Source organism: Poecilia formosa, unplaced genomic scaffold (assembly GCF_000485575.1).
Source record: "Poecilia formosa unplaced genomic scaffold, Poecilia_formosa-5.1.2 Scaffold172, whole genome shotgun sequence".
NCBI classification, from domain to species: domain Eukaryota; kingdom Metazoa; phylum Chordata; class Actinopteri; order Cyprinodontiformes; family Poeciliidae; genus Poecilia; species Poecilia formosa.
In genome coordinates, this window is record NW_006800111.1 from 811,895 (window position 1) to 839,454 (window position 27,560).

General features: G+C 39.5%; 2 protein-coding genes across 2 annotated transcripts; one reads left to right on the plus strand and one right to left on the minus strand.

Moving 5' to 3' along the window:
• Positions 1-221: 221 nt before the first annotated feature.
• Positions 222-11,761, minus strand: olfml2bb (olfactomedin-like 2Bb). The gene is made up of 9 exons (XM_007565119.2): positions 11,140-11,761; positions 9,134-9,406; positions 8,923-9,030; positions 6,402-6,548; positions 6,088-6,292; positions 5,605-6,018; positions 4,785-4,961; positions 4,077-4,273; positions 222-3,422 (listed from the first exon to the last, which is right to left on the minus strand). Exons 1-9 carry the CDS (start codon positions 11,401-11,403, stop codon positions 3,033-3,035), a joined length of 2,175 nt encoding a protein of 724 aa, XP_007565181.1. The 5' UTR covers positions 11,404-11,761; the 3' UTR covers positions 222-3,032.
• Positions 11,762-12,852: 1,091 nt separating this feature from the next.
• niban1 (niban apoptosis regulator 1) lies at positions 12,853-26,622 on the plus strand. Its single transcript, XM_007565120.2, has 14 exons — positions 12,853-13,016; positions 16,343-16,473; positions 16,666-16,803; positions 16,888-17,005; positions 17,932-18,096; positions 20,490-20,605; positions 20,683-20,787; positions 21,815-21,977; positions 22,088-22,269; positions 22,355-22,501; positions 22,605-22,715; positions 23,828-23,935; positions 24,029-24,140; positions 25,134-26,622. The coding sequence occupies exons 1-14, from the start codon at positions 12,962-12,964 to the stop codon at positions 26,354-26,356; spliced, it is 2,874 nt and encodes a 957-aa protein (XP_007565182.1). The 5' UTR covers positions 12,853-12,961; the 3' UTR covers positions 26,357-26,622.
• Positions 26,623-27,560: the final 938 nt, after the last annotated feature.

Consider the following 27,560-nt stretch of genomic DNA (forward strand, 5'->3'; position numbering starts at 1 on the left):
TAGCAAAGAGTCAGTTCTGAATAGAATTAAGCTGTTTAGATAAAAGAGGGAAATCCTTCGTATTGTGTGTAGTTGTTTTGGTAAAGACTGAAAGCACACATATGGAGGATTTAACTCTAAGCCCCACTGGCATTGACACACACCTGTTTCTAATGTTGAGCTGCATCTGTGGAACAAATCTGTACCAGAATCTGGAGAATCTGCTCCAAGCCTTTTTTTCCCTCTAAATTAAAAAAACATTAACAAATCAATAGTTTCCCAGTGAGTCCTACCAATCCATCAGAGACCTCATATACTTGTTTTTTTTTTTTTTCTCAGTGGTACTTTACACAGTCAAAAGCCTTTATTTTTTATATAACTTTACTAAGTCAGTGACTGAAATCTTTTTCAAGGAAAAACCCCAAAATAGCTTTTTCATCTAAAAGTAATAAAACATGTTTTATGTTTGTATGATGTCTTTGCTTTCTGCCCTAAAGTCGCACTGACTTCACTTTGAGTTGAGAGTTTTTCAGGTCTAGTCTAGTTCATTCCCACACATTTCCTGTGACCTCTGGCTTCTATCTTCCCACTCAGCCTTATTTTCCCCTGCCTTGATATATTTTCATTCTTTTTCTTTCCCTCCATGACTTCTTACTCTAAACCACCTCAGCCGCTCTTTGTCATTTTGCACAGTTAAATATAAATGACCTCCGAGTGACTGAGTGCATTTATGACCCGCGTATCTTGATCCCCCATCATCTCGTTCCTTTTTTTTTTTTTTGCCTCCAACTGTTTTTATTTTACTCTGTCCGAATTTAGCTCAGCGGCACAAAGGGATACACATTTAAACACCAGAGTTTTCTTTGTTGTATGCATGTGTGTGTGCTGTGATGCAGATGTTCTGTTTCTTTGATTTAAGTTTCTTATAGAGTGCCCAGATGTGCATGTGTGGTCCTGCTGCTCTCATGAGGTGGAGAGCTAATAGTTAAGGGACAGGCAGTTTTACAGAACACACACATGCCCCCATTGCGCTCAGCTCTAGGAGTCTGAATGAGCGTCTTTCTCCTGCATCCTGCTTGGTGGTTATTTACCGCACTCACTCACTCACTGACTCGCTCGCAGACCACCACTGAAACATGAAGCTTACGTAACTCTTGATGTCCTGAGGATTAAAAGGGCTTCAGTGGAACATTTGTACAGGAATTCATGTGTTTGTACTTAACACGTGCATACGTTAGTCAGCCATTTTGAAGAATTATTTCCCCTCATTCGGACACATAAAGTATTCGCAATTTCTTTTCCACGTTTCGCCACACTGGAACTACAAAATGTTTTTTGTTGGGATTTCATGCGATAAACTAACGCAACATAAATGTCAAGTTGTAAGAAAATGATTTATGATTTTAAAGGTTGTTTTTTTTTTTAAATAAAGATCTAAAAAGTGTCTCATGTTTTTGTGTCCTTACTTGGTAGAGGCATCTTCCACCAAAATTACAACTGGAAGTCTTTTGGGATATTTCTCTCAGCTTTGGACGTCCAGAAAGAGAGCTTTTGTGAATATTTGTTTTCAAGTTACAGATAATGGGTTTAGGTGACTTTGATTAGGCCATTTTAACATATTTTTGATCTAAACTATTCCAATGTAGCCCTCTATGCTTACAGTTCTTTTCGTGTTGGAAGGTAAACCTCCAGTCTAGTGAAATATTTTGACTCCACATGTCTGAAGCTGCAAAAGGACAATGATGTTATCCATGAAGCAGATATAAACTCCTGCTGCTTCAAACACTTTTCTTCTGGTCACTCACTCACATCCTTTACAGTCCATTTCACATTAAAAGAGGAAGGTAGCCAAGTTGAACCGAGCCAGGCTGGAGGGGCGTGCAAAGCCTGTTTGAATTACAAATGGCTACCCGTCACCCTGTTTGAATCTACATGAGGCTTTCTAAGACATAAATGGCCTCGTCTGTGCCCCGAGCACTCCCAGTCGGACGTACACCAGCATCTGGGCTTATTTTCCACTCTGGGATTCTTCCAGTGGCTCTGTTGCTTCCAGGAAAACTAAATCAGCTCCTAAAAATAATGTCCACAACAGGCTGGACAGGCATGCAGATGACGAACAAAGAAAAAGAAACAGAGAAGGACTGGATAAGAGCAGGTTACTTTTTGGTCTTTTCAGACATTTATTATAAATTAACAAAGTAAAAAGTAAAACTTGCAGGCAATCAGTCGCGATTAACCTTGTCTGTACACTGGGTTGGCAAAGAAGTGGCAAAATTTAACAAATGCTATCTGCGATTTGGGTTTTTACAGATTCATCAGTTTTTATGTTGGGGTTACACCCTTTATAGGTAACTTCATAAAACTTTATTTAGTCAGTTAAACTGAGAAAGCCAAAGCTCATAAACAAAAAAACTACCAGATGTTACGAGACTATAGTTAGTCTTTAGGACTGGCTCGTTTCTGCATGAAGGTGGATAGTCAGGCATAGAAAACTTGCTGTCTTACGGTTTAACTTTAGACAATAACTCTAATTTTGAAGCTTTCCTGCAGGATTTTACAAGCTGCTGCAAAGTGGAAAACCATTTAGAGCTAACTTCAAAAGGTTATCACTGACAATCCCTTAAAATGTGGAAAACGCCAGAAAGCAGATGTTTTTAATCTGGGATCAGCTTCTACGGCTTTGACTATAGAAAAAAAAAAATCAATCTGTATTGATTTTTTTAAATTCCTCAATGCTTTATTCACAACAGTTTCTACTCTTCTTTAAATATACACTTCTAAACTTTCTGTAGTAGTTGTGATATCTTGATATTTAAAGGGTCATGCATGCTTAATTTTTCAGTAATTTTTTAAAGACTGCATGTTTCTGAGTGGCAGATACACAAAGGCTGAGATAAATCATAGAGAGAGCTTGTTTTTTAAAATTCCGATCAAATGTTGCACTGCTGACTGCAGCAGAGTGATGTCAGCTGTCATTAAACAAAACACAGTTGAGTCGAATCTTCTGTTAGTAGCTTATTTCTTCTGTCCGCTAAGGCTGACCTCCTGTCAAACTAATAAGCGAAGATGACATCATAATTCATCTGGTGTCCATCATCCCATGCGTACAGCTTTTTGTCTAGTGGGTTGTAGGACACCTGGGAGGTGTGTGTGTACATGTTTGTGAACGCCAGGCTCGGCACGGTGTGCGTAAGCGTGTGTGTGTCGAAGGCATATGTCACGTTGGCGTAGCGACGCTCCATGCTATCCACTCCATAAAGCACGCCACAAACCAGGAAGGTGTTGCCGTAGCGGCCACGTCGGAGGCCCGTGCGGAAGGTGTGGATGGGCTGCAGGTCTCTGTGATGGAGCTGGATGAGGAGAATTACTTCCTGGTGGAAGCCCTCCGTGTCCAGAGCGGGATAGAGCAGCCAGAGGCCGGACTCATCCACAGCAAACTCCACCTGGACAATTAAACGGGCTGCAAATTACTGAGGACTTAAATCATGCAGAAAAGAAGGTTAATAACTTGATTTATTGATACATTTTATCTCGACTTTAACAGTTTAGGTCTGCGCCAATAACAACAGCTAGATTTTTACTTGCCCTGTGGTCTTTAGCATCATTGAACTGCATGACGCTAAATCTAGTTGAGTGTCGCTTTTTAACCCATTTAGGTTTTTGGGATCAAAAATGATGAATTCACTCTTCACACTTTTCCAAGTTTAAGTTGGAGGAGTCAAGAATTGGAAATTTGAACCTATACACTCACTCTATGCCATCAACACACAGATAAGACGATAAGAGATGCTTTAGTGCTCCATTGTCAGAGCTGGGGAGAGTGTATACATATTTTTATATCTATGATATGATGTGGCCCGAAAATCGAGCTGTGAGGAATCCCACATGGAGTCGTTGTTCTGCTATTCATTAACTAAAAACAATGGGATCATGTTATACATTTAGGTTTAAATTTTTGAATGAATACTCTGCAAATAATGAGCAGTTGTGTTATAATGTGGTATTTTCCCTCAATGTTACTGTATCATACAGTAGAACCTTCTACAACTACATAATTTTCAATGATTCTGGTTCATCTGGCATCAGGTCAGGCTTACTTCAGTCTGAGTCCTGTGAGTTTGCTCCTCCAGGATGGCGTCATGAAGCGTCGTCCAAGCAGACACGTATCTGCGTCTTAGGTCGAATCTGATCACATCTCTGCTAAACGCCCGGTTGTAGAAGAAAGCGCCATTAAACACGACATGGCCTGTTCCGGTGAAATCGTAGGGCAGCTTGTACGAATTACTCATCTGGCCTGAGTACAAACAGTAAAAACACCATCCAGTAAATTCATGGTATTTAATAAACTCGTCAATCATTCATAGAAATCATTTAGACCATGCAAATTAGACATGTATTGCTTAGAGATGACGTTACAAGCATTATAGAAATGTTTTTCCAATTTAAACTTTCACCCTGTTTATTTCTGCCAATGTTTTTGATTTCGCAGACAACCACTTGATAATCTCCTAAAGATTTTAAATTTATCAAACACAAATTCAAGAAAAATACAATAATTTTCTTGTTTTTTGCAACTGCACAGGAGAATTATCAATCATTAATTATCTACTTTAGGAGCAGAGACAGCAGCACCATGTCAGAGAGAAAGAGATCAGTGTTGCACTTAAATTTTCCTAATAATCGGACAAATAGTTAGTGTTGATGTTTTAATTGGTATTTAGAATCTTATGTTAGTAATTAGCAGAATTATTTCATAATAAGTGTTTATTAAATTGACTCTTAGAGGTTTTTGGTCTTTCAGATACCTGATTTAAAAGCCTCCATGTCTCTAAACTCCAGCAGGCTGTTGCCATAGTGACCGTTAGTCAGGTAGATGACCTTGCCGTGGCCACGGGCGTCTTTCATCCAGGCTCCATCACTGAGACCGTAAGAGGTCTGCCGGGCCGGTTCGGAGATGCTCGCTACTGTGTCCTTACACACACCTGACAGGTAAAGAAAAAGAAGAGGGTTTAAAATGTTACGGTTTCAAAAACATTAAAATATTCCATCATGATGTTGCTACAGTTCTTTTGTCCTTTACTCTGGATGTTTTGAGCACAGAGTAGCCGCTCTGTGCCTGCATACGTCCATGAAAGACAAATTTAATCATTTTCAGGAATATTTCCACTCAAGAAAAACACACTCTAGGAGTGCAAACTAGAGGAACTCAATCTGTCATTACTATTAAGGTACAGCTGCCTTTAAAGCTCCATTGCTTGGCAAAAAGTGTTTAAACTAACCACTTAAAAACAATATATACATTTTCTAGCCCATATGGAAAAACTTCCAATGAAGAATGTTGAAGGCAAAATGAATGCAGCTTAAAAAGATATTATTTTAGCAGCAGAAGAAACAATTACTGCTTTTTCTATGTTAAAGCAAAGCAATTAGATTCTGCTATGCATTTTTGTTTTAAATTCCTTAGTTAACATCATGATGATAAAATTACCCAAGGTTTCATACCTTGAGAAAATCACGCCTTGTTGATACGCGTGTCATAACTTTGATGTTCTCCCAAGCGTAAAAATTTGCCTTCTGACATTCGTCTACACCATCACAAAATCAAAGCTCCGGGTTCAACTCTACCTGGCATTTTTGTGGCCTTTGGTTGGTCAGCGGGGCTCTCCGTCCAGCTGAGGCGGCTTTTGGCTCTTGGTTGTGGCGTGGTGGGGTTTGCTTCACCGGGTGGGTGGATATTGGTATCTGTGGGGTGTGGGGTGACAGGTGTGGTGGAGGGAAAATCTCCGTTCTTGGTTTGAAGCTTGGGTTTCATTTGTCGCGGAGTTGTAGGGTTGATTTGCTCAGTCACTCTGATGGTTGCAGGAGTTGACCTTGTTGTTTGCTTGCTGGTGGTTGAAGCTTTCGGCTGACGAGTGGGTGAAATGTTGTTCAGGCCCTTGTGGTTTGGCTTCACAGGAAGTGACGATTCAAGGTTTTTGGTACCAGTTGGCAGCTTGTCGATTTTCAGCAAATCCTCTGCAACCTTCGGGATTAAGAATACTAAAAGACAAAGAACAAATTATATGACCTCTTTCTGAAAATGATAGCGCACTTCTACCATTACACTACCATTCTTTCCTCTTCCTTTCTTCTGGTCCCCGTCTTCCTCCTCTTTGTAGCTGTCTTCATCTGCCTTGTAGAAGGTCACTCCTCTAATGAACACAGTGTTCTTGTCTTTGACAGAAGCTTTAGTTTCTGTCTCGTTCTTGGTTGGCTCCTGTTGCACACGACCATCTTGCTGTTGGTTCTTCTTTATTTGACTTTCAAAGTTCTTCTGCAAGATAAAATGTGGACTAAACATTTTTGACTTTTCAGCCACAAAAATAAGATTCTTCACAGAGATATTTGCTACTTAAATTCTGATTTGATTGACTTTTTTTTACCTGCTTTTGGCTGCCGGCAGCTGCTCCAGGTCGCTCTGACTCACTGGTTTTCTTCTTCTTCAGCTGAACCTTCTTGTCTTTGTCCTTATTTTTATCCTTTATGCGCTCTTTCTCTTTTGCTCTTTCAGTGAAATTCCTTGTAAAAACCTGGGGTGCGCAAACAAATCCACTTAAAATGTGAATCCTAATCTAAAGGATTCCACAATTTCTGAACATCTCAAGTTTTCAGGCAGTTTTCTCCAGAACAGAGGAGCATCAAAACAAAAATACTGAATCACTTTCTTTAACTCTGGACTTGGAAACACTGAGTCAGCGTGTCTCTGATGATCTTAGCAATCTACAAGGTTCATGTTTGACAAGTTATTCAGAAATTTAGTACATCCCAACACCCATCCGAGCTTTACTGACAATTTGCAACATTTTAAAGTCAATCTTTTTAAAAACAGGGAGACAGTGCCATAATTTATCACCCATTTCCCTATTTTTTAAAACAATGATAGTAAACTGAGTAAGAGACTTTATATGATTGTTAAAGTTTAAATAATAGCAGGGTGAGAACAGACCCTTTGAGGAACTTATTTGGCACGCCCAGAATTTCATTTGCCAAATTGGATTTGAACCAGTTTAGCACATTATGAGATATTTCCACCCTTCGTACCAGTTTACCAATTTGTATATTTTTAATCAACAGATGAAGCGAGTGACTGAAATGCAGACATTTAAAACACATCACTAGTAAGATGTACATCCTTCAAAACATTTATAATGCCGCATGCAGCCTGACTCAAAAGCACGCAAGGTATGTTTTTGAATAAAGGGTTAAATTTATTCACAAACTGCATTTTCAAAGATCTTCACCAAAAAAGTAAGATAGGATCTGGGGTCTGTTATTATTATTTATGCATCTAGATTTGATGTCTTTCAGAGATTTGATCAAAGCTTGTGGAAAATAACCAGATTAAAGGGAAATGATTTAATATCTGCAATATTTCAAGGCCACCACAGCTTGAAACTTCTTTTAAAACCTGGTGGGCATCGTGTCAAGGCAGTTCATTTTAGGTTATGAACTGTTTCTGTCAAAAGGTTTATAAATTAGCTTGCTCAACCCTTTTAAGATGCTGAAGGAAACTTCACCAGGCTATCAGGCGTGGAATCTCTGACCGCTTGCCCTCAAAAACATTAATATGCTAAATCATAAAACTGACTAAGACATGTAAGAAAACAATCATGTGATCCTGGTTTATCAAGACAAAAGTTGCTGATTCATACCTATTAAAAAACAATTAGTCATTTAAATGAATGCCCTTTGAACCTTTAAATGTTTCAGTTCTACAAATACAATCTTCTGCAATTTCTAAAGCTAGATACAAATGACAGAAATCATTGTTGTAAATACATGTGATATACTCTTTACTCTTGCTTTATACATACAATTGCTCACCTATTTATTTGTTGCTCTGCTATTTCTTTATATTCTTTTACTTACAACAAATTTTAAAGGAATGAGTCCTTGAATGGGATGTTTTGTGTCTGAGCTGGAGCAAATGGACTGATTGTTTCAACTGCTTATGTGAAAAACACAAACTAACAAAAACACAGTGGGGTGTTCCACCAGGAAAATGATCCAAAAATACATCAAAACTGGTTTTGGAGAGGATAAAGCAGGCTCACATTAACCTCCTGGAATGGCCTCGACCTCAACTCCATTGAAAATCTGTGGACTGTGCTTTAAAGCTGGGCCTGCGCCAGGAACCAACCAAGTTAAATGAACGCTGCCAATTCTGCCAAAAAACGCTGGAAAAAATATCCAGGCAGAATTATGCCAAAAGCTTGTTGATGGCAACAAAAAGCCTTTGAGTTCTCTGCAACTTGCTTAGGGACATTTAATTAAATGACAGTTGGTATGTATGCATAAATTTTACATTAAATATATAATTCTGACCCGAGGTTGATTGCAAACAAACTGCACGTTTTAGACTCAATAATTATTTTATAAAACGTTTTGACATTTATAGTGTCGCATAATAATTTCACCCTGGGAAAGAAAGGTTCAAATTACTGGTACCTTGTGCATATTTTTCATTTCACTTCTTAGACTTATTTATGCAAAATCAGAAAAACATGTATTAAAAAATATAAATAAACAAATAATTCAATTCCTATTTAAAATAAGAAAATAAATATTTCATTACCTAAAATACAACAACATAGCATTCCTCCAAAGTATGTTTGGATAGCAGAAGGTGCTTGATAGGAGATTTTTTTTTTAAATTGGGTGAAGCTAAAATTACGCCACTTGTGGAGTTCTGCATAGAACACATTTACAGACAAAGAAGAGTTTTTTTTTATCTTCAATACAAAATGTATATATTTTTTTGTAAAGTTTTGGCTCAATACGTTGTTTTTTCAGAAATTGGCCCTTTTTTTAGTCTGCAAACTCTAATTAAAACTTAGTCAATGAGTATTTTAATAATTGATTAATCTGATTAATCGTTTCTATATAGGGTCTGAGTTCGCTTACCTTCTCCAGGCTGTCCACTCTGGCCAGCAGTTTGGTCGTGACAGAGTTGAGCTTTAACAAGTCCAGTCCATACATAGATCCTTCTAATAAATCAATGATGGTTGCCAGCTTGGAAAAGACAAACACAAGACTAAATGTCAGAAGAAAGAATTGCTTATAGAAAACGTCCTCCTTCCTGACCAGTTACCAAAAGCCAGTTTTCGGTTTCTACCTTGATGTCGTCTTTGCTTGCCTCCTGTAACTTTTTAAACCTGTACTCTCCCTCGCAGGGGTTGACGGCCGAAGGAGGAGCCATGCACACACACTTCTTGCAGTCTGTCCCCTTGGTGATTGTTTCCACAGTGTAAAAGTCCTGGGAGAGCGATGCTGGATCGCTGTCATGAATGCGGCTGCAGTCAGAGCGCTTGACTGGTCGAACCACACAGCGGCACACACAGTCGGACCCAGACGACTCTGTTTTAACTTTGTCATAGTCTCCAAGCAGCTGAAAGGGAAGAACCGGGATTTTTTTCAGGATTTCCTTTCTGCTCCAGACAGTCGACATAAAGTGGAAACACCCATTTGTTAGTTTGTGCAACATAATCACAAAAAAATAAAAATAAAAATCACTGTTGGTCAAAATATAAAGTAAACAGAAGGATGATTGATGGTGTGCAACTGCTGCAGAGATGAGCCTCTTGTGAAAAGATAGCTATAACCGTTTACAAACAGGCAGTTTTTTTGGTTTGGAGCTCCTACAGCTGGAAAGATGTTACATAACCAGCTGCCAGATGGATGCAGACGCTTACCATAATGTGAGCACACACACACACATGCACGCACGCACGTCTGGTGTTTCCTATCATTTAAACTAAGGTTTAGATTTTAATTAAAGGACTGATAAAATGCTGACCTATTTTGCAAGTGAGATGTGATGAGAGTACAAATGTCCCCAAATACAGTTTTGAATATGAAACTGGAAAACTAAAGCTTTATGTCCTGAATGCTCAACTGCTTTGTTGTCTCCTGTGGCTTTTGTGAGATGAAGTAAATGGAAAGTTTTGCAAAAGTTACACAAAACCTTCAGCAAGAAATTGCTTGTTATATAAGATTGACAGTAAACTGACTCAGTGATGAAAGAAAAAACAAACCATTGCTGTGTGGTTCTAACTATATATAAACTCCTATTTTTATGATCTACCCTTTTGAGCTAGCATGGCTAGATAACCTTAAGTTTACCTCATATCAAATATAATTTGCATGTGATATAAAATAAAGTTTAAAACATATATCTCTTAATTAATTTTCCAAATGGATCTTGTCCTGGACTTTGACTGGACCATTATAGCACATGAATATGCTCCTAACTAAGCAAAAAGTGTCGAACTCTAGTCTCCAAGGATCAGTGTCCTGCAACTTTTAGCTGTGGCTGTGTTTCAACACACCTGAATCTAATATTGAACCATTAGTAGACATTTCTTGTTGCTGTATTGGGCCAGCAACAAAGTTGCTAAAGTTAGTAGGACACCCATTCATTAGGACTGGAGTTTGACACCCCTGATCTAAACTAGGCCACTGTGACGTTGGATATATTTGGAGTTATAACCTCACACACAGCATTTGCATGCAGACCAAAAAGTGCAGTATTAATATTCATTTTCTCTGACCAGATAACCTTCCGTCAAGTGTTTTATTGTACCCCTATGTGACTTGTGGAAAATTTAGCACACCTCCATAAAGATTGGGTTTACTGGAGTCTATGCCTTAAAGCTTGCATGGCGTCAGATTCTCCCACCTGAGCTGTGGACTTCTCAAACTCCTCCAGAGTTATAGTGATTCTCTTTGCAGCTTCTCTGATTACTGCTCTCTTTGCCCACCCAATCATTTCAGGTGGGTTACCACATTTTGATGGGTTCAATGTCAGATGATGGACTGAGTAGCATTAGGTCCTAAATGTGAGATCTAAAGCTACCTTTTGTGTGTTCTTGGTCTTGATGCTCTGAGGTAATCTCTCTGTAAATTAGCTGACTTGTAAAGTCAGCTAGCTCAACTGCATTAATTTACAGTAGTGATGTCGGAGTAAAAGGGGTGAAGTATGCCATAAGCGTTTAAATTGTAGGGGGAAAAAAAGATGTCTTAAGTACTAGTTTGAGTTAAGTCACATAAAATCCCAATTAAATGCATTAAGCCGTGTTTATAATAATAATAAAGGTGGATAGTCATGCATTAAACACTGACCTGGCTTATTATATTCTCCTGGTTGTCCAGCTCATCCTCCAGAGGTGCATTGGTGGGCTGCAGACTCCCAGCTGGAGCGTCTCTCTGCCCTCTGTCGTCAGCTCTCCCCGTGGACGGAGCACCTTTGTCCGGCTTACCGAGCTCCTTGGGTCCAGTCAAATTCAACTCCTCCCGGTCCTGACTTGTATCCGCCGCCAGACCGTCGAGTCCGCGCACAGTCCAGCAAAAAACCAACACAGAGAGAATGCGCCACATCCTCCACATAAACAGCACTGTGTGGTTACTGTTTGCAGGTAAATTCTGCCAAAACAGCCGAGCGACTCTTACCTGACTGAAGACAATAAATACATAAATACAAGCGCGTGCGATAACGCTTTAAAGTTTATCGGAAATACAATTTGGGTTCCAAAAAAGTGGGGTTTAAAGTGTCTTTAAATAGTCATTTTAGACTGAGAATCCTAATAAAAGACACTAAAACTAATATAGAAAAGGAACTTATAAAGTTAGGCCTTGACGAACTGTAATATTACAATAAAATTAATTCTAAATCTGTTTTTTGCGGCGTCCCGTCAGTAAGATGAACTGCCTAGGCGGTCCACACGGTACTGACTGCGCCTGAGAGAAGATCCAGGTTGGACTTTTCAGATGGAACACTAGGCAAACTTTGCCAGCCAATCAAAACAACTCTGTCATTTGCTAGGCAACCAACTGAGATCTTGATTGGTCAGATGCGAGGAAGCGCGCTTATTGAAAATACATATTCCTGAAAGCATTTTTTTTAAATCTTTCCTTTCTCGAACAAAACACAAACTCATTCAAACGAAAAAACATACTATCATGTAACTTATCAAAAATATAAAAGATTAAAATATGAAACTTCTAACCGATTTGGATACTACAATGCATATAAAAGCTGTTGTGAAGTAAAAAGCTAAAATAGGTAAAGAATTTTTAAAAATTAATTTTAGTAGCTATATTTTCCACAGTTAATGTGACCCACATACTGTAAAAGTCGAATAAAAGAACCTTTTAGGAATTAAAATAATGAATCAAGAAATAATTAGCATGCTTGCAGTAGCTTGGTTGTTATAGATGCTGCTGTGTTGTGAATTAACCACATTCAAAGAGGAGTCAGACACTGCCATCATTTAGTGTCTTTAATAAACCCTAAATAAAGTTCAAATGTCACTGAATGTTATTGTATTACACGCATATGAAGAGCTACAAAAAACTAAAATATGGATCAAAGTTTTGAAGCATTTTGATTTTCTTCTACTTTGTTGTTGGTCACTTTCTGTGTAATGGAATACAAATTAAAACATATTAGTTTATGTAACATGTTTTGTAAAATGACAGATTTTTGACATACTTTGTATGTAATAATGGTGCGTGTATATGCTTCAAAACTTTGATCCATATTTTAGTTTTTTGTAGCTCTTCTCAGCCGTTTCATGCTCCACATTGACTAATTTTCTACAGTCATAATAATATTTCTACAGTTGCATTAAAGTAGAAAATTGTGCAAAACAATATGTTTCAATTCACATTCTACCAGCAGATGGCCCTGCAAAGAAAGGAGTGACATTTGAGTTTGATGCTCTGTTGACACATTTCACCTCATATTTTAACAGCCCCGCCCAACTATACATACACGCACACACACACACACACTGAGTAAGGAAAAAAAACTGAGGAAATGAGCTGAGCTCAAACTTCTTGACACTTCAGGGTAAATCACTCACTTGACATGTGCTCCTGTGCACACAGTGCATACGAATTCAATTAATGCAACTTTTGTAGACGAGAAAAGGAAACATACAGCATGGGAGCATCTTCCTCTGGGTTGCTGGATGAGGCCAAAATCAACCACATCAAAGGTAGCGAAGACATTATTCTTTCTATATTTTCATTATCAGATGTTTATAGCAGCGTAACTGGCTCCGGCGTTGTGCGTGTGATCTGCATTGATGTATGGGATTTCTGGAAGGAAACCGCTAAACAAAAAAAGACAGATGTTAAACAGAGAGCAGAGAAGTTAGAGCCGCAGGGACGTAAGTTTGAATGATTTAGATACTTCAATTTTTGCTGCAAAACAGGAGCTGTAGTTTCAGTCACAAAAACTACTACAGCTATGGGTACAGCTGTACCCATAGCAAACAATATATTATATACATCATTATATCTAGAAAACTATGGATTAAAAAACAGGGCTTTCATTTTGAACTGTGCATTTTATCTTCTAATCTGTGCAGTTTTTATGTATATCTTTTTAAGTTGATTATCTAACGGGGACCCAAGCCTAATTGTGACATGTTAAAAGAGACCCAAGCCACATAATAAGAACTATAAACAGTCCTGTGGCAAATATAATTTCCCCAGAATGATGGAAACACTGCTATAAATTACTCTGTCACAGTTCTGGAGACTGCAGTGCTGAGATCATATGAGAAAGTTTCATTGTATTTGACTTTAGTGGAAAGAGTTCGGCAAAGCGGCACACAGGAAATGTGGGCAGGAGTGTGACAAATCAGCAAAGGTCCCCACAGTTACACCAAGGACCTTGCTGTTGCATTTCACCCACTTTAACCACCAAGTTGATTTCCGTCTAAAATAAATAGAGAGGGGGAAGAATTAGCAGCAGATTATTCATGATAATTTTACCTTAAAATGATCAACAAAGTACAAACCAATCCAACACTGCGGTTCCCTTAAATGCGAGTGCTTTTGTTTATTCCTCCATGTGCGCATTCCTATACGTGTTATCAGCTCAGACACATCCTGTCACTAATCTTCCCTGCAAACGAGAATGTAATTACAGCTATTTCCAACTATTATATTATTATGGGTTGTCTGATCTTTCTCTGTGTATCCTTGCGTTTGGGTCAGTTTGTGAGATGAAAGTCAGACCGAGCCAAAGAATGTGTGATACTGGCCTCACAGAGTAAACACATTTTAAGCAAGAGATTATGACAAATCCACATTCAAACAAATCAGGAGAGAGCGAGTTTGGAGATCTAGCAGTTAATTCCTGGCAAGATCCACATAACGATGTAGCTCTAAATTTGGGTTTCAACCTAAGAACTGCTTATAGGAGTCACATAGATACCGACTGAGCACCGTGTAGGATTAGGAAGGAATTACAAAGTGTAAAAGATCAATATTATGTCAATACTAGTGTTTCTTAGAAAAGCTAATAAATGCTAAGCATCTGAATAACATCATATGACCTTTAGCCAATTAACAAAGTAATCAAATTAAAAACTGTCCAATTGGGAAAATAAAGACTTCACTGAAAAGTTCAGACTAAGAATTAACTGATTGTTTAATTCATCCTCTTGAGGAAGGTTTGTCTATAATTTTTTACTTTTTTTTTTATTTTTTATTTTTTACGAGTTTGTGTTCATGTTTTAGCAAATGAATCAGACGGAAGTTAATTCAGTAATCAAAAAATACTCACTTAAAAGATTTTTTATGGAAACGTTTTTAATAAAATAAATAAAAGATATTGTCAGCACCACTTTTTAACATCTTATTAACTGCTACAACACATGTTTAAAAGCTCTAAGTAGGAAAGCATCAAATAATAATTAATCTAAGATGAGCCTTAAGTACTTTAAATAATAATTTGTTATAAGACTTTCTTTAAACACAAGCCCCGGTCCTTTGCACATTTATTTTTTGTTTATGTACACAGTCGCTGTTTTCAAGTCCTGGTGCAGGTTTCCATTTAGTGATAAATGCCCATGAGGACATTGCATCCGTTTCAATTTTGCTGTCTCAGCTATTTTTCCATTGCAACATGGTTGGAAAAGTCATGCCTGACCATGAATGCTAAAAAAAAAAGTCCAATTTCTGTTTTTTTCTATCCCCCAAGAACTTGATCCATGACTGACAGTAATTAGTTCATTTGAAAGATGAATGGGAATATGATCAAACGAGTTTTAAAAGTAAAATGTGTCCATGTCACGTTTGATTCTTCTTTGAAATTTGGCAAGAAAATCGAAATATGAAGCGGAGCGACAAAAGCAAATTTGTCTCAAACTTACTTTGAATGCTTACAAGGTCAGACTCTTTTCATGGTTAGTGAAGTGAAGAGTTTCATTAAGAGTTTTGCTGTTCAGTAACTCGTGGTGTGTCCAGTGAAGGGTGTAGTCATGAGTGATTACACTCTAATCATTCATGAATGATGTTTCATTTATAAAAAGATATGACAAAATCAGTTTTTATTAACTTGTTTTTGTTTGAAAAGATAAAAAAAACCACACCACTAGTTTGAATAATCATTCTTTACCTAAGACTGTTGCACAGCGTTGACCTACAGGACGCACTTAAGGGCATAAATAACCTTTTTTAGTATTTTTCTCAGTAAGTGAACCTTTTGCCGATTTTATTACATACCATCTCTTGTTGAGGATCATAAACTTAAGAGCACAGTGTATGTTATTCATTGCAGTGAGGCTGCCCATCTTCCATAGATTTGATTCTTGAATTTTACTAAAAAATATGAGGGCAACGTCTACTTTTAAATCTATAGAATGACTCGATTAAGAAGCTCACTCTATTCTCTACTGAAGACCAATCAGCTTGTTCAGCGAAGCTACTGGGACGCTATTCTACAATAACACAAGCTAAAACCCCATGAACCCAAGAAAACAGTTTCATATTTCTGTTTTATTGCCTTAACAGCAGAAATGTTGGAACGGATGGAGAAGAGCGTTAAATTTGCGTCCATTTATCTTCATTGAGAAGTTTTAAAAAGGACACTGTTTTATTGTGAGGAAAAAATTGCTAGTTTTATTGCCACTATTACAAGGTGTTCTGTCATGTTGTAATGACAACAAAAAAAATGTTCCATCAGCTTGTGAAAACAAAAATTGACAATGTGAAGAAAAGCATCTTTATGGCTTGAAAATCCCATGAGAAAAATAAGCAGAGGGGCATAAGGTCTCTTACCAATAAACTGGGTGGAAGAGTCACAGATTTTTGGGGGCAATAATCATCTTATGATCCCAAAAAGCAACCACTGGTTACCAAAGTAACTATTTCACATGACCAGAAAACAAGTTTTTCTTTCTCGAGATCGTGGGAAGAAATTGGAAGGTCATTCTTCGCTTCCCCAGCAATTTACAATACTCTGTTTTATAGAGAACTGAGTGATAAAATGTTGCTTGACCTTTTCATCTTTCTCCTGGCGTGCTTGCAGGTCTCATTGACGGTGCCTTTCAGAGCTTCAGTGGGTTTTACCGCCAGCAGTACTCCGTGACCTACCTTGGACACATTCGCCAGGAGTTGGAGGCTAAGAAACACGGGAAGGGCTTATTGCTCACACAAAAGGTAGGAACTGAAACTGTGTAGGTATCCAATCAGCACAACGTTTTAAGATTCATGCTGGGTGTCCTTTATCTACGCAATCAGTGCAAAAAAACAAACAAAAAAAAAACAACCACAAGCAAGTGTTCAGAGTTTATCCATCTATGCCATATAAATTCACGTGATGTGTGATTCTGTCTGTGTGTTTCTGTGAAGCCCAAGAACGACGCCGATGAGGTTCTGTACCAGGGGAGCGTTAAGCTGTCCTCCTGGGATGAGCAGGGAAAGAAATCCAAGGAGAAATATGTTGTCTTGAAGGGAGACTACAAAGTGGAAATACACGACAGCGCGGAGGTAAACCAACACAGAATAAACCCCCTTTTTCTTGTTTACGTCACATCTGATTATGGTGTCTTGACCCTGGATGTTGTTGTCCAGACTTTCAGTCGTGGATCTCCACCTAAGCTGGTCCTGCAGCCGGCAGGGGGAGTCGTGTTCACCAGCGAGGAAGAGTCGAGAGCTCACCTGGAGAAAATCTGTGCAGGAATACTCAATGGTACTTTATACGACACTTCATCCCACTCAGTGACACGGATAGCTTCACTGATGGAAAAACTGACTGCCACAGCCTTTAAAAATAAGAAATAAGAAATAGGAAAAAAATTATTTAAACAATTACTTTGAGCCTAACTAGATTTGGAGGAAAGTAATCACTCAGGAATAAAAAGCTAGATGTAAATAATTTGAAACACAACACAATAAAATAAATCACAATAAATCAAGACCTTGCAAAAATGATCTTCAAACAAATGATCTTCAAACAAATCCTGACCGGATCAATTGTAACTTTGCTGTTTGCACACCAGAAGGAAGAGGATCGCAGTCCGATCTTGAATTTTCTGCACTTATCGCCTGCGTTCCATGCAATCACTTTGACACTTCAAGCCTGGCATTGCACTCTTCCTCATCTTGTTCTCTTTTTAAAGAGGAAACTGTAATGGTTAGAATAATTCACACATTAAGGCAAGCGCGAACACACACGGCCATGTTGTATATTTGAGACAACTGATGAAGTGGAAACTACGCTACGTTTGAGAAGTTTGAAAAACGAGATCAATGACAGACATATTTTTTAGAGGTAAAAACAGAAGCAATCACATTTTTCAAAAGGCTATTTTTATAAAAAAAGACTCAGCAATAATTTTCAAACATGAAGGAAACTTGGATAAATTAAAGATAAACATCTATTTTGGGGGCATAAAGTCATGTAACCGAATCTGAAAAACATACGAATGCAATATTGGTCACATCTCACATGGGTTACGGTTTGTTTTTGTATTTTATAGATTTTAAATCCAGCATCAGGAGTCTTTTAAAACCCTCTCGAAATCATTTAAGCATGACATAAACACAGGCTAATTCAAAGATCAATACTATCTTTTGAAAATGACAGATTTGTAACATGGATGCTTGTTTGTCCAGGAGTGAAGGAGGATTCCTCTTCTTCAGCGGCATCATCTCCAGATATGTTTGCTGTATATCTGCATGTGCCTTACACAGGCCACACCTGCTTCCTGTTTCAACAAGAGGATGAAAGAGATCACTTCCTGTCTGGCCTCAGGGCCTGTATTAGACACCGCAACCTGGGTAAAACACTAACCTACAGCACAAATCAACACGGGTGACATTATGTAGATTGATGTAAGGGGGTGATAAATATAACAAAATGTCAAAAGTGATCAGTTGTAGGAGACATGCTGTGCAGTTTTTGTAGCTAAACTCAAGGCAGACAACATAGCACATAATCCTTTCCACTTTATGGAAAGGATTATGTGCTTTCCATAAAGCACATGGTTATAACCGTGTTATAACCAAGAAACACGGTGATGTCGCCGTGATGACGTGGGGTTAACTTGACTACGAATGGAGCTACTCGTAGGGCAATCCTGGAAGAGAACACGTTAGATTTCAACTATTTCATAACGAGTTTGATTTCTGTTTCAAGCACAAATATTTGAGCCTGCTGAAGAGCAGAGCTTGACATCTGTTTCGAAAGCTGCAGCTGCATGCGCAAGCTTCAGCTTGTCACTCATGCTGTGGCAGTCGCCTTGGCGACAGATAAAAATATTAATGCTGCTCACTTCCTCTGCGGTTAGCAAGGATACAAACCAGTTAACAAACCCCTCTTCAATGTTGTCATGAGGTCGTTGCGAAAACAAGGCATGACATATCTGAGCAAAGACATCCTGAGCTGACAGGAAGTAAGACATAAATAGCCACCAGTAGCTGCTGCTCATTTAATCGTCCAAAAAGCTACAACACATGAAACGGTGATGGATAACCATCGACAGATCGATATCCCCTTCAAATATCAGGGAGAAAAGTAAAGATTTTGAATACAGGTCTTGGGATATGAATGTTTTTTTATTGCGTCCAAGTTTTGATTCATGCGCAACGCCTTACTCATTGTAAGCATGTTTCACCACTGTGTTGATGCTACATGTCTTGATATCTTCACACAATGTGTGTCATCACTGTGAGTATTGAAAGTTGATGACTGTGAAGTCTACAAAATATCACCATTCATTGGTGTCATTAATCTCAGCTCTTGAAGGATATTTCTACTGGACTGGATTTTAATCTCCTAAACTCTCTCAACATTTTTGTAAAGTTCGAAGAACACCAAAGAGATGAAAGCGTAGAATTGAAACCAGATGGGGAAAAACCAAGGAGGTGAATAGTTACCCCAAAGGTTATTTGAGGTTATTCCACACACTACTGAAGCCTTTGTTTGTTAAAAAAAAATGGAGGAAAAAAGGCTGAATGATCAACATGTCTTGTTTTGTCAAACTTCAAACTTCCATGAAATGCTACAAAGCTGGATTAGGTGCAGAAAAGGCGGCTTGGCAACAGCAGACAGGATTTGGTCAAGTTTTTCATGGGTACAACCCACATACTCTTACTTTTCAACCACTTAGGGTTTTCCTTTTAAATTAGCAGATGGTGTAAGATTCATTGTCAATAAGCACTGTTATAACAAAGACGTTATCAACTTTTCTTATGCTAACCTTTTAGAGTTGATCATAGAATTGAGACATTTTAGAAATAATCCACAAATTCAATTTACAACTCAGTTGTCTAAGCCAAGCACAAAAATGTCCAATGTCAGAGAACCGCAACCAATCAGATTATCCTGCTGCAATAAAAGAAAGAAATTATTTTTAAAAAATGTTACCAAAGGTTTCCAGTAAATAGGCGCTACCTTTATATTGTTTTTGCTGTTTAAGTTTGTGTCTCCGATTGTGTGTCTCCTGGGATTTTTTACACACGCGTCATGATGTCTCTTAAAGGCCGATCAAATCCGCCAGGTGAATGGTTCGCTGGACTTCTGCTTTCACAGAAACGATGACAGAATGGAAGGTCACATCTCTTTGGAAAACGAAACTCTCTGTTCCTCAAAACACTGAAGTTTAGCAAGAAAAAAAAGGACCTAATGACCTAATAATATAACGTTTATCCAAAGGAATAAATGCTTTGGCATTTAATTGATGTATTGTTTTTACTCTGTTTTGTCATTTGTGTTGTCGTTCTTCTTGTACAGCACTTTGGTGCAGTTTTATACCCGTTTTAAAGTGCTATATAAATAAATTTGACATTGACATTGAATATTATTGTTCAATGGGGGGAAAAAAATCATTTAAAAATGGTAAGAAAAATGCTGATTGGTACATTTTGGTTTGATGTAGAAATGAAAAATACAAGGGATGGAGAAAATATTTACCATCATATTTTCTTTTCATCGTCTAATCGACACCATTTGACAACAAACAGCAGAAATATGTCAGGGAGCAAAGAGAAGGCACTCAAAGTAGGACATTGTGGTTACTCACCAAACCAATCTAAACCACCAGTTCCACTATGATTATAAACTAGCTGAAATTTAAAGATTCAAATTTATCAAACAAAACTCGGTAAGTCTGCTTTTAAAAGAGGACAATCGTCATTTCCAGAAGTCCTAACAAAGTTCTTACCTCCCTCAGACCCCTGGCAGGATTTGCCCCACGAGAGCCAGGCGTACACCCGAGCCCTGCGTCTGTACCGTCAGGAGAAAGGCTGCTATGCATCCTGGGAGAAGCTGCTGGGCACCGAAGAACAGGTCAGCAACTTTACCCCACAGCTTCCTGTCTGCCTGCGAGCTGTCGGCAGCGGGCCTCACGTACGGGGTGTGTGCAGGTGCTGGCCCGCCAGGTGATGGAGGAAGTGTTGTCATGGCTACAGAGTCAGCTTCAGTCGAAGATGAAGGGCAAGAAGACGGAACGGATCCGACAATGGCAGGCAGTAAGTCCTACTAACAAACAGAGTGTTTTGTGTGTTGTTAAAATCAAGGCTGTCGCCTTGGGTAGCGATTAGTCGTTTCTGACACGGTGATGTCAAGAACAATAACAATAAAAAAAACCAAAACGTGATAGTGTTGAAAGTTCTGGTCAGAAGTATCTTGTTGTTCTGTTGGTAAATTAAACTATAGCAAGTGATCCAACCACGTTTCTAGACAATGACATGGTGATTCGTGGTGAAGTCGATCTATTTGAAGGTATTCGTTTATACCAGCATGACTCGCAGTGAAACGGCCCGCAGCATGACGCAGCCACTGAAATTTGTGAGAATCTGTGCAGTGTTTGTAGCCTCAACGGGACTCCGCCAAATATTTTTCTTGTCATTGTGGCGAGGTAGCTCAATATTTATCTTACCTGATAGTAACGCTTTTCTTTAGAGCAAGTTTTACACACAGTAAGATTACTTTGCTGATTTAAGCAGTTTGAACACAACCTTTTAATTATTTTTCTCATCTGAAGTTGGGACTAACAAATTAATTCTGTCTAAGCAAAAGATTGAGTCCTGACAGTAAAATAATAAAATTATTCTAAAGCTTAAACCTCAAGTCAAGCAACATCAGCAGCTGACTCAATCATGTCTCATTTTCCTCTAAGTTACTTTAATATTTTAAATTAAACGCTGCAAGAAATGATGTGAGCAACAGATCTATATCTGCAGTCTGACTTCTTATGGCTTTTAATCACAAAAAACATTTGTGACCTGACGTCTTGGTCAGCTTGTGAGTAATTTACATTCAGCAACAAAGTTGAGAATAACTTGTGTAGCAAAACAAAACCTGTTTAAAAAAAAAAATCTGAATTTGATCTCCTGGCTTAAACCGGAAGACGGGGGCGACTTTTAAAGATATGGCCAAATCGGTCATTGTCGATTCTCAGAAAGAGGCAATGAGACGCAAATATCAGACCCTAAACTTAGAGGAGAGGTGTCTCATGGCCCGATTTAATATTATTCTGTATTTTTCTATATGTAGACGGTTCAGGCGACCTACACCCTGGTGCTGGAACAGCTGACTGCAGGTTTGGAGGCGCTGAGGGAGGAGTGTCGTCAGGCTGCGTCGGCCAGCTCGGCGCTCATCATGTCCAACCTGGACCAGATAGTGACCTCTCAGGACTTCCTGGTGCAGAAAGTCAGAGGTAACACACTTCCATGTTGACGTCAACTCAGGAAATACGACGACGACTTTGTAAACCACACGCAAAACGCACGTCTGGATGTGTTATCAATACGTCCCGATGTATTCCAGCGTACATATGTGAGGAAGCAGAGAAGGTGTGCAGCGAGTCTGTGATGCCCTACATGCCCTCCATCATCGAAGCGCTAACCGAACACATCGGAGGAGGGATTCTGGGGATGCAGGACACACTCCGAACCCAGATGAACGCCACCTTTTCTCTCACGAATGGAAAGGAGGAGGACACACAAAAGGTGAATTCCTGCCTGAGTCGCCCACATTTAGTTCCTTGATGTGGTTTAACATGAATGTGTATGCGTGTGGGTTTGTGTTCTCCAGGCCTTGACCAGTCTGCACTCCATCAGTCTGGATGAGAACTACACAAAGGTGGAGAACCTGAGCGAGAAACTGGAAAACTTAAAGCAGAGGTTTGGACTCGGCAGCGTGGAGAGGCTCGTTCACTCGGCACACCTGGAGATGGAGCAGGTGGGACGTTCGTCTTTGAGAGCAGCTGCAGCTGGAAGGGGGGGGAGGAAAGTTTGAAGTCAGGAAAGAGACGTTCGTTATGTTTTACATGCGTTTCTTGCAGCTGCTGGACAGCGCCGTTTACACGTTGGAGCGGTTCTTCCAACCATCAACCAGACTGCAATCGTCTCAGGTTCCCGACAAGATGGAGAGAGCTAAAGAAAGAGTATTCAAGGTAAAAACGTTACCATGGAGTCATCCAGTGAATAATATAAGCAAATACTCAGGGTGAATACACTACAATTAAAAAAAAAAACTTAATTGAAATAAAAGAAATATGCCTTGGGGAATAAAACACAGTAAGGAGTCAGTCAGGTCGGTGTGTAAAGTGAACAACTCCACTGCATTGGTGACCATCCAGGCCAAAAAGGTTAACTCAAACCGAGGTTTAGATTTCATGGGAAAATATACTAGAAGTCTAAATATAAAAAGGCTCAATGTTTGAGCTTTATTAAAACGTAATGTGAGATCTATGTGAGAAACTGTGCTTCCTGTTTGTACAGGACGGCGTCTCGATCCTAAGAGAAAGCCCCACAGACACAGCACTGCATACACTCTCACATTATCCACAGTGGGATAACAATACACAGCTACAAAAGATCGTTTATCAATGCTGAGTGTAACTGTGAGAGAAGTTAAACATATAGAAAAAAAGAAAAGAAAAAGAAGCAGCACCATCACAGATCCTCTGCCGTACTTACAGGTGGGCAAGAAGTGCTTTTCCATATGTTTACCTTGTTGCTAAGAAGCTTAATTTTAGTCTTATCAAACCAAAGTACACACATCCATTTATAGTTGGATCCACTTCACACATGTATATCTGTGGTTGTCAGGGAAACCCCAAGATGCTGTTTCTAGCTGCTGCGAGGTTTTTTTTTTTATTTCACCATCTCAATGATTGTGGATGGTGGCAAGATAAACACGGATCCCTGTCCGGTCTAACGGCCAGAAGCTAATTGCAGCAGGCCCCTATGATATGTTGTCCACCAAACAAACAACAGGAAGTCGATTTTTGTTTGAAGGTTTAACAGGAAGTCACAGATTTTAGATTAAAGTTTACACACTCTCCAATCAACTTTAAAAAAAATAAATTCAGAGACCGTTTCCTAAGGCGACAATCTGCTTTCCTAAGCAGATTGTGCAATTTGTTTAAAATGGGTTTTCACACATCTTTACCAACATTTTGGGTAAATAAACACAATAAATATGAACAATTTTAAAATGTAGTAATCAAGTCAGTGTTCAGTCAGCGTGTTAAAAGTTGTGTGTGTGTGTGTGTTTGAGCAGCAGCTGGACTACGACAGCAGGGTGGTGCAGAGGAGGCTGTATCAGGAGTCTCTGCTGGAGATCGCTCTGCCTTCTCTCCTCAGCAAGATGGACAGCAAGTACAAAACCGTAAGTGAGACTCATCGCCAGCTGGAGGCCGCCTGCCTTCACCACTCCCACTGCACGCAGCATAAACCTGACGTGTGGCTTTTGTTTGTTCAGGAGCTCCAGCAGTTTGAGCAGTACATTTTCTCTGACTACAGCAGTTTTATTCTGGTTCACAATGTCTACGATGACATTCTGAGAAACATCCTCCAAAGGGAGATACACAGAGGTAAACACACGCGCACACACACATGCACGCACACACACACACACTCAGTTCTCAGTACGAAGCCAATGTAACAAATAAATTCAAACCCTTGGTTTGTTGGTCAGGAAGAGGCAGTCCCAAAGCGCAACACGTATTTCTTCCTGCAACATGTCATTACTCAAAGTCCAGACGTGTCATTAAGAGCACTCGGAGAGACAATTGCACAGATATATAAGTATATAATCCCTATTAAAATCTATAACCAGCAGAATAAAGTCATTACTTTAAAGCAGGGGTTCCCAAACCTCTCCATGTCGTGACTCTCCAAACAGGATTAGCTCCTGGCTGCAGATCCTTCTCACAGGGAACTCTACGAAATATGTAAAGAAACATAAACTTTTAGAACGTTTTTTTCCCCCCTCACTTTTATTTACTATTCAATAATTGTTACATTCATTTATCAATCAGTCAATCCAGTTTATTTATATAGCAGTACATTTCAGCAACAAGCCAAAATGTAAAGTGGTTTACGTCAGTGGTTTACGTCAGAGCATAAACAATACGTCATGCCTTCTGGTTTTGATTGGCCAGGAGTTCTTAGAAGTTTTTTTTTTTTTTTCCAGCAAAAAGCACAGGAAGCGCTAGATTTAGTGCTTCCTGTGTTTGATTGAGAACCAGAGCGGATAAATTTGACTGGCAGTCAAACAGAAAGATGAACATGGCAAATAATGTTTCAGTAAACTATTGTAACTTATTTGTTAATAATTGAAAAACATTAGATTTTATGATTTTATAAAAAGTTATGGTAAAAATATTTGATTAAAAAACTTTGTGTTTTTTTTTCTGATATTCCCTCCTGCTTTCTGAAGACCCCCTGCTGCCCCCTGGTTGCCCCTCACTTTGAAAAACACTAGATTAAAGGACATGATGAAATGTGCTTTCATTCTGCAACTTTTGTTTTACAAATATGCTCTTTTGGACTTTATATGATTCTAATGCCTTTTGTTTTTATAGCACTCCAGGATGCTGCTTGTAAGAAGAGTAATAATCTCCTGCTGGACACGTCAGATTTAGCCATTAGTCAGTACAGCCTGCTGGCACAGACGCCTCCTCGCTCTGCTCCCGACAGCCCAGCAGTTCAGTCTCGACACTCCGCAGAGGAGGAGCAAAGTGCTGTTAAAGAAACCGCTCCCGTGGAGGAAGGTCAGAGCAAAACGCCTGACGTTTGCCCCGAGAGCGATGCAGAACTTAAGGACGACACCAAACGTGAGCCCAGTCCCGCTGAGTCCGCTGATCCGAGCGCTTTGCTCCCGTCTCCTGTGATTGTTGTGACGCAGCAGTTTGAGGAACATGAGAGCAACGAGGGTCAGAGCGCGACGGAAACCAAAGGAGAGGATAAAAGCGAGGCGGTAACCACGGCAACAGAAACAACAGCTGTCGAGTCTTCCGACGTGGACGGAGCCGAAGCTCAAGAAGTTGACGCGGCTGCTTCGGGATCCGCCTTCCAGGAGTCGCCTGATCCCACACCGCTTGTCCTGATCCAGACAACAGATGACGCACAAACCGAATCTACGCCAAGCGCCGAATCGACCCAAGTAACACCCGAACCCTCGACCTCAGACCAAACTCCAGATCAGGGATCAGAGGAGACCTCCTCTGTCCAGCCCCCGTCACAAACGCAGTCGCCCGGCACAGAGGGTCCTGTAAAACTCAGCCTGGGGTCACTAAGCGAAGCGATTGCCCCATGCTCCATGGGGCCAGTGGTGCAGCAGACCACCGACAGGGCCGTGTACCTGACGGGCCAAATCAAGGACGACTGGGAGGCTGAGAGAGCAACAGAGGAGAAACAGAGAGAAGCGTCAGAGAATGACGAAAACGAAACCGGAGTTGAAGAGCAAGATGGAGGACAACGAGAAGGAGCAGCGCCAACAGGAGGCGATTCTAGCAGCGCCGCGGTCTCAACGCCACAGCAGCTGACGGAGAAGCAAGAAGCTCTGGACGCCGATCAGATGGATGGCGAGAGCCCAGTCGAAGCTGAGGTGGAGGAAGCGGACCAAGCAGAAGAAAAGCAAACCCAAGAGAAGGAGGAAGACGTCCAGAGTTCAGAGTCGGATTCTGATCCGTTGGACAGCGTGTCCATCATCAGAGATCTGGTGACCGAGGTCATCGAAGTGGAGACGATCATCAGCCCCTGTGAAGGCGGTGGCGGCGTCAGCAGCAGCCCGCCCCTCACATAAACACCAGGGAAACGTCCACAAAGTGTAAAGAAAGGAGATGAATTAACATAGAAAGAAAAAACAGATTACAACAATACACTTATTTGTAAATGATGCATAGAGCAGAAAGGTTAAATAGGTCAAGCCATGCTTGTTTGTTCACAATTTATTCAAGAAAATTTGGAGGATTAAAAAATGTCTTTTTGTTTTTATTTAATTCTGATATTTTGTTTATATTATGTTCTGATTTTATACGGGTCAAGCTGCCAAATAAAACATGCTTTAATAGCTTTCTTCTTCTTTTTTGTGTGCTATTTTTATCCTGAGTAATAGCTGAAACCACACATTCATTTTCACATCCACAGTAAAAAAAAACAGAGCAGTTAGAGGTGTGGGTTTCTACATATAAGTCAGGAAGGAAATTCAGCATAACATTTAAAACAATTTAACTTTTTATTTATTTTATTTTTGAAATTGTTTTCGGACTAATTTTGTGAGATAGAGATTCTTTCAGGCTTGCCTTGTTCCTATCAACTTTAGTTGGTTTCCCAGTCCCACACAGCATGATGCTGCCTCTACCGTGTTTCATACTGCGGACAGCATATTCAGGTTGTGTTCAGTTTTTCATGATGCTGTGTTTTTTTTTTTCAATGATCTCTAACAAACACTCTGACTTCAAAGAACGGCTGGATTTATACGGAGATTAAATTACACGCAAGTCGAATCTATTTTACGGATTTCTGGAGGCGAGTGATTGATCTGGATTTTATTTAGAGATACCAGAACGCAGGGAGTTGAATACAAATACCTTCTGCTTCCAAATTTATGTCCTACTTTGTCTCGTTCTGCCACATAAAATCCCAATAAAATGCAGCAAGATTTTTTTGGATCATATTTCAATCATGATCAAAGCAAAATGAACAAATATTAAGGAGACCAAACAGTTTACTGGTGATATGCATCACATCTTTCTTTGTCTGTTTTATTAAGGAACCAGTTGGGAGACAGTAATAGTGACAGACAGTATTTCTACTTCACCAATTGTTCAGTAGCCACAAAGAAAATGGGTATAAAAACAAAACAACAATTCACATTCTTAAAAAAAAAGCAAAGACATGCATTGAATTCAAGCGACATGTGCAAAAATATGCCTATAACTTTTGACAGTGTTTTGTTTCAGACCGTCCTTATGGCAAACTTACTGGGCTTGCTTCCTCTCATGGAC